Genomic DNA, 14,225 nt, shown 5'->3' with positions numbered 1-14,225 from the left:
CTTTAATATAGTGCATGCATAACGACATATAGACGAATAAATATACAAATCAAATGTTCTAACTTGAAAATTTTCATCATAACTACTTAGAGTTTAGATGAGGACTACAACATGATTAATGTGGGTCTTGAGCTGATGCTCAATTCAATGACTGTATTTCTCTGTCCCAGTTTAAGTTTAAAGCTAAAATGAATGTTAATTCCTGATCAAGCTTATCTAATACTCATAATAAATGATTACTCGACCAAGTGGGAGAATGTAAGAATATATATATATATATATATATATATATATATATATTGTATATTTATTAATATGGCCATCATTATCATTTATATTATAATAGATCAAAATTATTAATATACCTTATTATATATTAGCTTGGTAATTGTTGATGGGTCATATTACCCTTATTAGCTAATAAAGGGTTTCCCCATAGGTGATATCTATAGAGAATAAATTAACATCATAACCTAAATTTCACATATAACTTTATATGCCTCCTCTCTCCTAACCAGGGTTCCTCTCAAGAACCCTAACATCATTTTTAACTATTCATCCTGAAGGGGAACTCGATCTAGATGACAAACATGTCGACTATATCATACTCTGTCGCATCACTACTCTACATATTGTAACAGATTCATATGTTTATTATTATTCATGTTTTTTATTATATGCATGAAAAAGAAATTATCAAAATTAACATCAATGATATATATATATAGGGGATGGTTCATGAGAGAAGTGTAGTTATAGTGAGAAGTGCGAGAAGTGAATTTCAACCGTTTATTATGAAATTCAATGGTCAATAGTACACAGTGGCAGTTTTGTAAATACTTTGAACAAGTAACACAAGTTTTCTGGAAAAAAAGGGCAGTAAGGTCTTTTATGTGTAGCTTCAAATAAGTTACGTATTAACAATCCATGGTTTCACTCGTAAATGGCTCCTGGATACATGTGCCATGAAATCCTCTTGGAGTTGGAGATGTGATACACAGAATCGATAATTTTAAGGCGCTTGATTCCATTTGAGTAACTATAAGAAGCAATCGAAAGTCCTTGTTTTGTACAAATAGGTTTTTAGGGCTTAATTGGTGTTGTACGAGGTGCGATAGAAACTAAAATCGCGGACAAGAAATTGAAGGTATGTTAGCTAATTTGTGTTGTATCTTGTGTAATATAGTAAATTAGAAGTTGAAATCTACATGCTACTTGAAGTAATTAATGGTTTTTTTCATCGAATTTCCCTACAGAGCAGAAGCGGTTGGATTAGTTTGTGTAGGTTGTAGGAACAGTTAGGTTTTATTAATATTTGGTTAACACACTCATGAAATTTTGTTACCTTGTTGTTTTAGAAAAACTGAAAAGGTTGAATTTTGTTAGGTTGTGAATGGTATATGTCGATTTTGTGGAGGAATAGTTAGGTTTCATTAATATGTGGAGTCTTTGTTAATGAAGAACATACATGTTTTGTAATTTAAATATTTGCGAATACAGTAAGTTTTCGAGGTTGAGTTCCATTTTCCTTTTAATGTATGTACAGAGTGGTGTTTGGTGGTGTTAGATGTAGGTTACAACTCATGTTTTGGTTGTCTAGTTCTTAATAATTGAGGGTTAGTCATTGATGTTAGTGGTTGTGGATGTACTTTTACATAAATGTATGGCTTGTGTATGAGTCTTGGATGAGTAGCGCGTTGTTGTGTCCTGTGGGTTTAATATTTAATTTCTGGTTGCGTAGTTTACTTTGTATGTTTGTTGTACTAGTTTTTATACTTAGTAGTATCGTAAGACTTGGCAATACTTTAGTGTTTTATGGATGTAAACATGGTACACCATCTGTTTAACATGCTACATGTCGTAACTGTATCCGCCGTTAGTCTATGTAGCTAATGATTTTTACAAAAAGGATTAAATAGTTCACTTGATATGAAATTTCTGGTGAAAAATCTCAAAATGTAGTCATTCATAATGTTTAGGGGTAAGTTTTTTTAATTATTTTTTATTTTATTTATGTTTTTTTTCTTGTAAACGTGAAGCGTTGTAACATGTTTTTAATTATTTGTTGATTGTGTTGAATAAAGAGGAAAAGTGAAAGGATCGCTAAGAAAACAAGTTAATCTAGGTTTGTTAATGATATGTCTAATCATGTTGACGTGGATGCTAAAGACGAGAGTACGCATATGGAAATGGTGCGTGTGTTTTAAGACAGATTATACGGGCATAAGTAGTCATTTTTTTGTTGTTACATTTAGTAAACAATATTGTTGGGGCATATTTGGACAATAATTTTCCCACATTACGTTTATCTCATAAGGTTTATGTGGTGACGTTTTCTAAAGGTAGTGGTGTGTTTTAACATATGTTCAAAGCAGGTGTCAAAAAACGTTGAACAAAGGTCTAAATTCACCGGTTAAGAAGAAACCCAGAGGTAATTATGATTCTTATTAGTTTATTCTTGTAAAATTTTTTTGAGTAGTAATAAACCTGTGTATGTTTGTTGATATATCTTGAAACCAAATGTAGGGGATTCACAACACGGTAAAGTAGGGTCAAATATACTTGCTGGGTCGTCATCAAATTTGTTAGACATTGATGATGACTTCATTACTGAGCAGCCTGAGGTAATAGTGGGTGATGTTGTATTAGGGAGACCTAAGAAAGAGAAGTTCAAGAAAAAGCCTAAGTACGATGCATATTATGTCAAGTGTAAGGACAAGGTCATTACCGCATTCGTTGTGTAGCGTAATTGAAAAGCTGTCGGATGCGCAGAATGCGTGCGTAACGGAGATGGGGTTCATATGTTACTATCGTTGGAAATAGATGAACTCCCTATTCACTTAAGTTATTATGTTGTTGATAATCTTGATACGAAGACGATGACACTGAAGTTGAAGGAAGGTGGAATAAGGGTAACTAAAGGCATACATCAGCTGATGGGGTTGCCAAACGTAGGGATTGTCGTTGAGAAATGTGAGGATGCCAAATCAAACTACCGTAAGTAAAGCATGGAAAGAAGTTCACGGTAAAGGTGAGGTGAGCCCCTCGAATATAGATAGAATACTACAACATATTATCAGGCTGATTGGATGTTTAAGGTTGATTTTGTGATGTTGTTCCTCACCATGATGGTAGAATGCTCTGGAAACGGGAGATGTATGTAATCATATAATCCATTCTTTAAGGAGGATATGGATTTCAACAATATAGATTGGTGTGAGGTTGTGTACCATAGTTTAAGAGATTGTACGGAGAAATGGAAGTGTGACGATCGAAAGAGTAACTTCTTGGGCCCGCTAACAATACTCATGATAAGTTACATATATAATAAAATAGAATGAGTTGTTAAATAGAGTCAAGGTCGGATGTTCGTGTAGTTGTCTAAATGAGAGTGGTTTTGGTATATAGAAAGTTGGTGTAGGTACTTAAACCGTTAATCAAGTTAGAGTAGTGACTACTAGTTTAGGATGGTAGTAGGGTGTGTATTGAATGCTGATGTAGTTAAACCAAAATCGTACACGATCTCTTATTTTTTCTTTTAATTTTTTTTTTTTTGTGATAGTAGTTAAACGAACATCCCAACCCGTTGGCTGTGGGAAACTATATGAATTTCATGAAAATGTTTTCCAACAATTAGGGATATAATGATAGGATGTGAGGATCATAACGTAGTTGAATGATAAATGTAGTAATCATTTTCTGTTTGCAGTTGTACTATGTGAAGTCGGCAACAAGCGACAACATACCACGCACAATATCAAGAAATGGGTATGCTGGCTGGACGTATGAGAAGTTGAAGGAAAGGCAACATGTTGAAATTGTTGGTGGTGGGTTTGGCAAAGTTGCAATCATAGATGTGGGTAGGGAAGGAGCCAAAGGGAATGCTGAAAAGATGGTTAACAAGAATAAGAAACAATCAAGCGAACCAGCTAATATGAAGGTAGTGTATGAATATGAAAATAATGTTAGACATAAAATTATTTGTTGTTGTAGGATAGGTTGTTATATTAGCCCTTGTGTATATGTATATAATGTGAATCGTACATTTAATTGCTGATGTGGGATAAGTTGAAACGCTTGGAGGATATGATGATCTTGATATACCAGTACAATGAGGCATTTGAACAGTTACTTAAGGAATCTTTAGCTTACTATCGCGATAATGGTGGGTTAAAAGAAGTTGATGACAAGTTCAACAAACTTATTCAACAACATTGTAAAGGGGAATCGCATGTAGAATCACCTATTACGTTAATAGGAGGAGGAGATTTGGTGGTGTTAAGGGGTAAAGAAAATGGAAAAAATAGGGGTTGTGTAGAGAAGGAGATACATCCTACAAAACTGCAGCAGCTTAAGTGTAGGTCAATAATTGAAGTTGGAGAAAAGTGTATAGGAGAGGGTGTTCCATGTAAGAAACTCAGTTTTGAAGGACCTATTGTTAAATCATTTAGTCATATAAGAGCCATCCAACAAGGTGATATATGTGAACTAGAAGGTGATTGCTCACAGTTTTGGAATGATCTAGAAGTTGCTACACAGTTGTGCGATAGTGCGAACATGTTGTTTGGAAGTGGAAGTAATAAAGGGAAGTGGGTATGAAGATATCAGGGAGACAAGTTTGTGATGAGCCTTCATTTAGTTTGGGACTAACACAAGAACTAGAAGCATGGCCTCTTTATAAACGAATGGGTGGTATCGAATTCAAGACACCACTAAACTCAGTGAACTAACGGATAGATAGTGATACATATGACGTACCGCTGAATATGTTGGCACGAACGATGAACAGAAAGGATAAAGTTATGAAAAGGGGTAAAAGAGAAACACGTGTAGGATACCTTTTTAAATCGCCATATATGTATTGGGCAATGGACCTTAGAAAGAAAGAAGAGGAAGCTGAAAAAGACGTGCGAAAGTATATTCATAGGACTAGGCGACTGTTAATGTAAGTGGTTTTTTGTTAGTGTGTATTGAGTTAGTGTGTTAATATGTATTAACTAAACAAATGTGAATTTGAAATGATTGTAGGAAAACTATTTATATGTCAAAGGAGTGCATGGCTGGTACACGAGGTGATTTGGAGAGCCTGCAGCTATGCATGGCGATTAGCAGTAACGTAATGTCATGTTTTTCGGTGGTGTTGAATGATGCGGAGTACAAAAAGTGTAACAACTCGGACTTTTCGGAACTTATAAACCCAAACCGTTTCGGTGTTCGGGTCATTTTATAAAATAATATTTTGTTTATCGAGAAGATTGAATTATTAATATATTATTATAATTATTTATAAATGATATATATTTATTATACCTTTTCTTGGCAAAACGAACCCTAACTAAACCTTTTATCCCTTTTGTATCCATCCTTAAACCTCAAGGGTTAAAATGAAATGTTGATATAACCCTTTTACATAATCAAGTACCCTGATCCGTATACCAAACCCTAGACCCGTTTATTGAACCCGTTTGCATTATAGAAAGTCTTGGACCTCAATTTTCACAGATTTTATGGAAATTGAATCATTGGACTTATTGTGTATACCATCTTCGGCCTAACCGTCATCACGATTATGTTAATTCAATCAAAACGAATCTCCATTGCATATTATACCTAACCAACGCTTAAACCCAATTCGTTATATATATAAATGATTGTAATAATCAAATTAAATTTTCGGATACAATATACTAACCTTTGCCACCAATAACCCTCTACCCAATTTGATTATAACCCTATTTTGATAGTCCGTCCATCTTTAAGTGTTTCCGGCTACTGTTCGCGCTAATTAACCCACCTTACAGCACGATGAGAGGCCTTTCCGTCGGAGATTGATTTACCATCCTCATTGTTGTCTTAATATTATCTTCTTGATCATCTAATTAGGTGAGTACCACATTCCCCTATTTTACTTGTTTTCCACGTTTTGGGGACATATGCCTAAATTATATTTCTTATATATACTTATTCTCAAAACTGCAACTATTGTCTTACGTGTTAACAACGTATACCTTACTTGTTTATGTGCTTACTTGCTTTATATCCGTAATGCGTGCCCTCAATTTTCCAAAGCTCATCAAGCCCAATCTACGACTATACCCTACTACTTGACCCATGCTCACCAGGCTCAAACCCATCAACCCATGTCCCTTAAACTCCTCCCATCAATCAAGGTCAACATTACTTAACCCAACATTACCAAACCCCGCAACCGCAAGCTCAAAATTACCGTACACATTTCTACCAAACAACCTTCTTGCAAACTGTTCAAGCTTACGTTATTTAAGCTACCACAAGTCAATATACCTCGACTGCCTTAACTTCTATGAATGCAACTCCTCATGGTGCATCAAGTCACACCAATTAAGCTACTCAACGGACGTGAAGACTTTTGCCGTTTTCTTTACCTATCTTACCTTATTTTGTCTTTTTCTTAATTACGCACTGTAATGCCTATTTATGGCCTTGGATTATTTCTGTATTTGGACTATTTATCTTCTATCTTATGAATAAAGTTCCCTTTTTTATTTAAATAGATTTTTTATTAAAGTCTACTTTTATCTTATTAACCTTACCTGTTAATAAGTGATCTCTTCTTCAACTTTAAATACTTATATTTTTTCGATGTCTTGAAGAAAAAATAATCCTTGCTTTAGTAAAATCCACTGCAACTTTTGGAAATTGTTTTATACATTGGTATTTTTCTAATTAAAACTCCTTTCCCTAAGGGATTTATATTCTTAAAAATTGTATTTCCAAACGTTTTGTAAACCCACACGATTAGACGAATCATGTAGACCATCAGACGATCTAAATAATTATGGTCCAATTCATAATTATCGAAGTCCTCGCATGGAAATCATGATGCGTAAGATGGTGTGTCATAATATAGAATCAAAACTAGTTGGGATAATGGTACGAATGGAAAGATGATGGTGGATACGCCGCTGGTACATCCTAAATATAAGTGCCCTTATCGGATTTTTATTTGGAGCATTGCTTCAACTACTCAAGGTTCTATAATACGATAAAGTTATAAAATTCTTTTATTTTCCTTAAAATTTTACTGGTGTTATAGTATACTCTAATTTCGGGACGAAAATCCCTTAAGTAGGGGAGACTGTAACAACTCGGACTTTTCGGAACTTATAAACCCGACCCGTTTCGGTATTCGAGTCATTTTATAAAATAATATTTTGTTTATCGAGAAGATTGAATTATTAATATATTATTATTAATTATTTATATATGATATATATTTATTATACCTTTTCTTGTTTTGGCAAAACCAACCCTAACTAAACATTTTATCCCTTTTGTATCCATCATTAAACCTCAAGGGTTAAAATGAAATTTTGATATAACCCATATACATAATCAAGTACCCTGATCCGTATACCAAAACCTAGACCCATTTATTGAACCAGTTTGCATTATAAAAAGTCTTGGACCTCAATTTTCGCAGATTTTATGGAAACTGAATCATTGGACTTTATTGTGTATATCATCTTAGGCCTAACCGTCATCACGATTATGTTAATTCAATCAAAACAAATCTCCATTGAATATTATACCTAACTGACGCTTAAACCCAATTCGTTATATATATAAACGATTGTAATAATCAAATTAAATTTCCGGATACAATATACTAACCTTTGCCGTCAATAACCCTCTACCCAATCTGAGTATAACCCTGGTTTGATAGCTCGTCCATCGTTAAGTGTTTCCGGCTACTGTTCTCGCTAATTAACCCACCTTACAACACGATGAGAGGCCTTTCTGTTGGAGATTGATTTACCGTCCTCATTGTTGTCTTAATATTATCTTCTTGATCATCTAACCAGGTGAGTACCACATTCCCCTATTTTACTTGATTTCCACGTTTTGGGGACATATGCGTAATTAATATTTCTTATATATACTTATACCCAAAACTGCAAATATTGTCTTACGTGTTAACAATTTATACCTTACTTTTTTATGTGCTTACTTGTTTTATATGCTTCCGCATTCGGAGAGGTCCAGCATAATCTCAGAATAGTATGATCATACGCCACTCGTTAGCCTTTGTGCTTCTCGACATCTCAGTTATACTTGCTCATTTGGTTAATTTGTTACTCTCATATGACTTGCTGCAATTACTTATTTTTTTATATACTATGTGTACATTTAAACTGGTGTATTGCTCACTCAACATGTGTTGTTGACAAAATTCTATTTTCTACACATACGCAGGTTATCATAGAAATTTAATGCAGATTGGTTAAAACTTAGTGAAGAATTTAAGTTAGAAAATAATTAATCAAGATCATTTGTGATATAAGTTGTATTGTTGTATGTTTATGGATTTTGTATTTGTTTGTATTTGATTTATTTGAAAACTTAATTTAATTAATAGATATTATCATTTAAATAATGTTGCATGATAGTAACCTTTGAAAACTTGTGAGCAATCAGTTCGCACCGCGTCATTTCCGCCATAGGTTGAGGTGTGACAAAAAGAGTGGTTGGTCACCTAATCGGTTGTATCTCGGGCCCACTGATCTTGTAAGTATTTTGGGAATATGTATTTGATTGCATGTAAGCATGTGTAGGGATTAAAATATGAAACAAGTAGTCAATAGACCGGTATATGTTTAAACTAATGTGGTAGTGACTGTAGGGACTGTTAGTTTTGCATATGTTAAGTCCCGAGGTCATTGATGCAGAACCTGTATAAGCACAACAAGAAGAATATTGTTGAGTGTACTTTCGTTTAGGATGTTCTATATGTTAGTAGTCGTGTGTAGTAAAAACAATGTGTATTAGGGCGTTGTGAGTTTCATGAAGTGTAGGCGGAAGCTATTTTTCCATGATGTTTGCATAGAATTATTAATTTATTGGTATTTGGTTGTTGTCATATCTTTTAAATACATAATGAAAGTCGGATACCTTTGAAATATTTCACGTTTACCGCCGGTGTGGCCATGTTGAAATAGAATATTAATCGGGCAGTGAAGAATGACGCGACTAACATGAAGTTGACACCATATGGCATGGTTTTATTGTCGATTCTACGTGGTGATCACTACTATTTGGTGTGCTTTGATGTGAGGAATATGACAACTAATGTGTTAGATAATGTTGATAAATCAAAAAAAGAAGTGTAGGTCGAGAGCCGAGAAGATGGATGAGGAATATTTTGGTATTTGCATGAGTACATTCGTGAAACTGGTAAGCACATTCTAATGTAAACTATCTGAAATTATGATGTTAAAGTTTTGAAATTAGTGTCTTTGCACTAGTGTATTGGATTGAGTTAGGATGTTAAGATTTGAAATTCTAATATTTGTGGTGTATGATGGATGTAGAAGGAGTTTTTTGTTAGTTATCTATGATTGCTTGATCATCCAAACGCGATTGCAATGTAGGCGGTGGAACCAAAGTGGCTGAAGCTAAAATGTTCCACAAAAGGTTATGAAGAGTTTAGCTTGTTTACAATGAGGCATATGGAGACATTCAAGGGGGTCAACTGTGGATGTGGCCTCAATGATGAGTCGGTAAAGCAAAAGAAGGTGTTAATTAGCTTAAGGACTTACACAACAAAAATCTGATTGCGGACATAAACACCCTTAAAAATAAAATCCGACGCAAAGTGGTGAAGGGATGATGGCTTTGGGCCTTTATGTCTTTTGTTTTATTGAATGTCTTTATGTTTTGGCATTATCTAAACTTTAGTTTGTTATGGTAGAAACGTTGTGATATGGTGATATAATGTTTGTTGGCTTTTTATGATCTAATTACGTAGTTGGTTACGTGTGACAATATTTATGTGATGTGTAGGGTCTTGTGTTTGGTTATGGAGTGAAGTCATTGGAATAAAGTTTTGTTTTATGGCAGATGTTTGTTTTTGTATGTGCTTGGTTATTATGTAATGTTACTAGTAATGGATATGTGAATTGATGTACCCTATTATGAAAAGAGGTGGTTTATTGTATGATAACGTTCATGGAATTGGTTTAGGTATATGCTGATTGGTTTAGGTATATGCCAAAAAGTTAGTAATATGTCTGATTGGAAAAATGTGTGTTAAAAAATATCCATGTATGTATAACACTACAAATCGTGGAAAAGTAATCTAATAGTTGGTCACATATGCTTATGTAAATACGCTTGTATACAATTACATGTATGCATACGCATCAAAGTTGAAACACAAAAAACATGGTTTAGTGTAAACACGAACATGCTTACACGTCAAAGTATAAACACAAAGATATTGGTCATCGTTACACGCGGGAGTTTTATCTTGCCCACCCATGTGGAGTAAACTGTGGACATCGATAGAGAAATGTGTACCTACAAACATACATGTATACTAATGAATGTACGGTGATAGGTTCTATTAGACATGTATGAAGGTACTTAAACAAATTTCAAATGTATGTCCTAGTATAGTGTATTACATGCATACCTACCAACAGACGAAACGACATTCCGTTTATAGGCAAACATTGTGGCCTACATACGTAAATTGGATGCATACATAAATACATACATAAATGTATACATTCATGTATGCGTACATACGTACATACTTAAGCACGTGCATACATACATGCATGCATACCTACATACATACATACACACATGCATACATGCATGCATACATACATACATACATACATGCATGCATGCATACGTACGTACTTACATACATACACACGTAGATACGTACATACATACATACATACATACAAACAAACATACATACATACATACGTAAGTACGTACGTACGTATGTACATACATACATACATACGTGCGCACATACATACCTGCATACATACATGTGTACGTACATATATACGGACATACATACGTACATACATACATGCGTTCGTACACCCGTACGTCCATATGTGCACACATAGATACATTCGTACGTACATACAAAACGTATATACATACATGACATACATACGTACACACATACATACATAATACATAAGTAAGTAAATGTAGTTTTTGACATCCTTACCTAGTCAATTAGATGGTGCACAAACTGTGGAAACGATTATATGAATGATAAGTTAATGAAAAGCATCGTGGAATAAAAAAACAAATATTAGGTGTCATTGGGTGTAATAAAAAGAAAACAAACAAAACATTTTTTAAACATCATAACTAGAATCGGTATCATAACTTTCTTTAGATTCTTCGGTTTCGATGCTTTCATATGAATCCTCGGCCTCATTGCTTTCATCATATCCTACTGTTTGTGTATCCCTCACAGCTGCCTTTTCTTTTCGGAATAGCTCCTTATCTTTTCGCCTTTGCACCTTTTCTTTTTGCTGTCGTTCCTTTTCCATCATAAATTTGTTATGGTTATGGGAGTCGTGACCGCGGACGTGTTTATTCCATTTTTTGCATAACCCCTTTGTCTTCTTGATTTTCTTCTTGGCTTCCTCCCCCAGGACCTGACTTGAGCTTGCGAGAACCAGAAACCTTATTTCTTATTCCAGTTGGGGCAGTAATTGTGATTGTTTATGGTATATTGTATCCAATCAAATCTTGAATTTTCACGGAGTTGCTGTTATAAGACGGTTCTTTGGGGATTTTTTTTCCCATACTGTATCCTTCAACTGATGCATTTGTTTGACCAAAAATTGAAGAATTTCTGTGTTACCTCACGCACGGTCCGCGCACTGATGTGATAAAGATAAAAACTGTTGCTTTAGTTTTGATAGTTCATCAAGAGGAACACTATATCTGGATTCAATTTTGAAAAGTGATGACAGTAAAACGTCACTCCTCTAACGTGTTGATATGTATTTTTCAGGTTTTTCATCAATTAGCTCAATTTGGAATATACGAAATATGTCTCTACACAGGTAGCCAATGCGAGTGAAACTCCTACAAGGACAAGTAAATGTATTATCGGTTGGATTGTGAGTCACCTGCAGCATAAGTTAGAAAAGTGCATTAGTTAATAACATGAATGTGTATACAAAACATAATAAATTAATGTTGTTACGTGGTAAAAGATGAACCTTAAATTCGCCGACGAAACCGTTCCTTTTATCTTTGTGATTGATAAAGTGATTGTTTATTCCGTCTTGCGACTCGAGTCGATCACGTGCACAACGATAAAGCCCTTTAAAAAACTCTTTTTGGACCTCTTTAAAAATTGTTATTATGTATAGATACGAAGCATGGCGTTCAATTGGCAATCGGGTCTCTAAAGGTGGTGACTTTGTTGTAGTGTCATATTGCAAATCTCGTTGAACATGTCGTTGAGCATTCAATGCCTTTTCGAAGCAGTTCATGAATTGAACAAGATTGTTGCCCTGGCTTGAATATACCTTTAAACTGCGAATTTGAACTCTCGCATCTGGATGTAGTTTTCATCAAACAGCACATGGGAAACTCCCTAAAATAAGCAGGAACCCATTGATGCCTGATTGCAAACATGTCTTGTAACCATTTGTTTTCGCCTATGTTGAACTCTTCAATCAAATTGTGTCATCTAGATTCAAATGTCTCTGGTTTGATAAATACGTTCCAAACCAATTTATTCACACGACCCTTGATTTCTTCATTAAGCTTCAGCTCGCCCTTAAACTACAAATGTAACAACAGAAAGTTTTTTTAAAAAAATGAGAAGTTACTGGTTGGTGTCTGACACTGAGTTATAGGATTCAGTCGACCGGTAGTGGGTACACACAACAATACATTATAATGTAATAATAACATTTAGTTTTCCTTAGGGTTTTGGTTGCCGACATGCACTTGTAATGCGCACATTAAAAGGCGTACATGGCCAATACATACGAACAGAATAACACAACTATGCGTGTGTATTATAATGAAAATCGTATGCGTACCTTAAGAGGAATTTTGTTAGTTACGTGCCACATACACAGTCTATCTGTCGATTATGTCCAAACGGTTAACACCGCTTGCTTCATAGTCGGGTCTGGTCAGTCAATACCAACCTTGGTTGTTTCCCGTGAGCTTGCAGGAATGTACTTAATAACCACTAGTAAGAATCAATTGTCTCGTTATGGATCAATCCAGCACCAAATGTAACACGTTTCTTGTGGAAATCGACGCTCGTGAAAGGAACAAATATCATGGAATGGCTATAGTAAACATAAAGTATTATAAAAAAAATAAGAAAACAAGTTTTTTTAAAAACATAATAACATGATCGTTACCTGTTTGTTGAGTGCCTGGCGTCGAAAGCTATTACTTCACCAAACATAATGTAGTTTGATCTAGATATATCGTCAGACCATAAATGTGACCTAAGTACACCGTCAATAGCTTTGTATTGGAAAAAAAATCTCCAAAGGACGCATGTTGTGGCCAAACTTATCTACCACCATTTGAGCATCCGCATCACCAATAACAGACAAAACATTCCGAACATGGTTCTTGAAATCATTTTTGAATCTGTAACCAAGTGTTGACCACCCTTCAAAGATGACTGCACGCGGTGTGCAATGGTGGGACCAAATCCCATAGTTTGAAGACCATGAATAAATTCATTGTCTGAAAATTGTAATTGTCGTCTTCCTCTTGTAAGGTCCCTATTAAAATCACTAACAAGTCCATGATTGTAGGCCTCTACAAAATGATATATCTCGAACCCTTGGTCACTTGGTGGAACTTTAAGTTTGATACACGCATTACAACATGTAACCTTTATATTCGTGTTACGTCGCTTGGTAGAGGACGATGATGTGCCCATGGTATCCACATCTTTGCAATATGGGCTATCGGCTTTGCTACAAACCATATACCTATGAGAGATGACACCTTTTGTCCATGTTATGGTTGACTTCCTTACATCAAAACCACCTTTGGCTTCGTACACCTTGTACATAACAACATCATCTTCCGAGGTTTTAAATAGCCAATTGAAGGTTTTTCATTTGATGAAACATTTGAAATCCAACATGTAATCCCATCAAATGAGTATAAAACGTTAGGTTGCTCAATTTCTGCATATAATAGCAATTAAAAAATCAAACTCAAAACTATTAATTGGATAATAATAAGAAAATGTTAACGAAAGTAAATGCAACTAAATGAAACTTGGTTAATTCTTACCTTCATGGCTAACATCATGTGGAACACTCGACTGTCCGATTAGCGTCTCGTTAGTTTCTGGAAAAATGGTATGTATATCAGGAACATAGCTATTTTCTGGCAAAACGGTTTGTATCTTGAACATCGCT

The 14,225-nt window shown here is 34.8% G+C and overlaps 1 protein-coding gene across 1 annotated transcript; it reads right to left on the bottom strand.

Annotated features, from left to right (window-relative positions):
- Positions 1-11,795: 11,795 nt before the first annotated feature.
- Positions 11,796-12,308, bottom strand: LOC143633782 (protein FAR1-RELATED SEQUENCE 12-like). The gene is made up of 2 exons (XM_077102027.1): positions 12,033-12,308; positions 11,796-11,939 (listed from the first exon to the last, which is right to left on the bottom strand). The coding sequence occupies exons 1-2, from the start codon at positions 12,306-12,308 to the stop codon at positions 11,796-11,798; spliced, it is 420 nt and encodes a 139-aa protein (XP_076958142.1).
- Between the last annotated feature and the right edge of the window lie 1,917 nt (positions 12,309-14,225).

The sequence above is a fragment of the Bidens hawaiensis genome, unplaced genomic scaffold (assembly GCF_021521415.1).
Source record: "Bidens hawaiensis isolate Kalapana, Puna unplaced genomic scaffold, B.hawaiensis_p1.1 tig00006906_1, whole genome shotgun sequence".
Taxonomy (NCBI): Eukaryota; Viridiplantae; Streptophyta; class Magnoliopsida; order Asterales; family Asteraceae; genus Bidens; species Bidens hawaiensis.
Note: the sequence above shows the minus strand (reverse complement) of the source record. Positions and strands in the feature narration are given on the sequence as shown.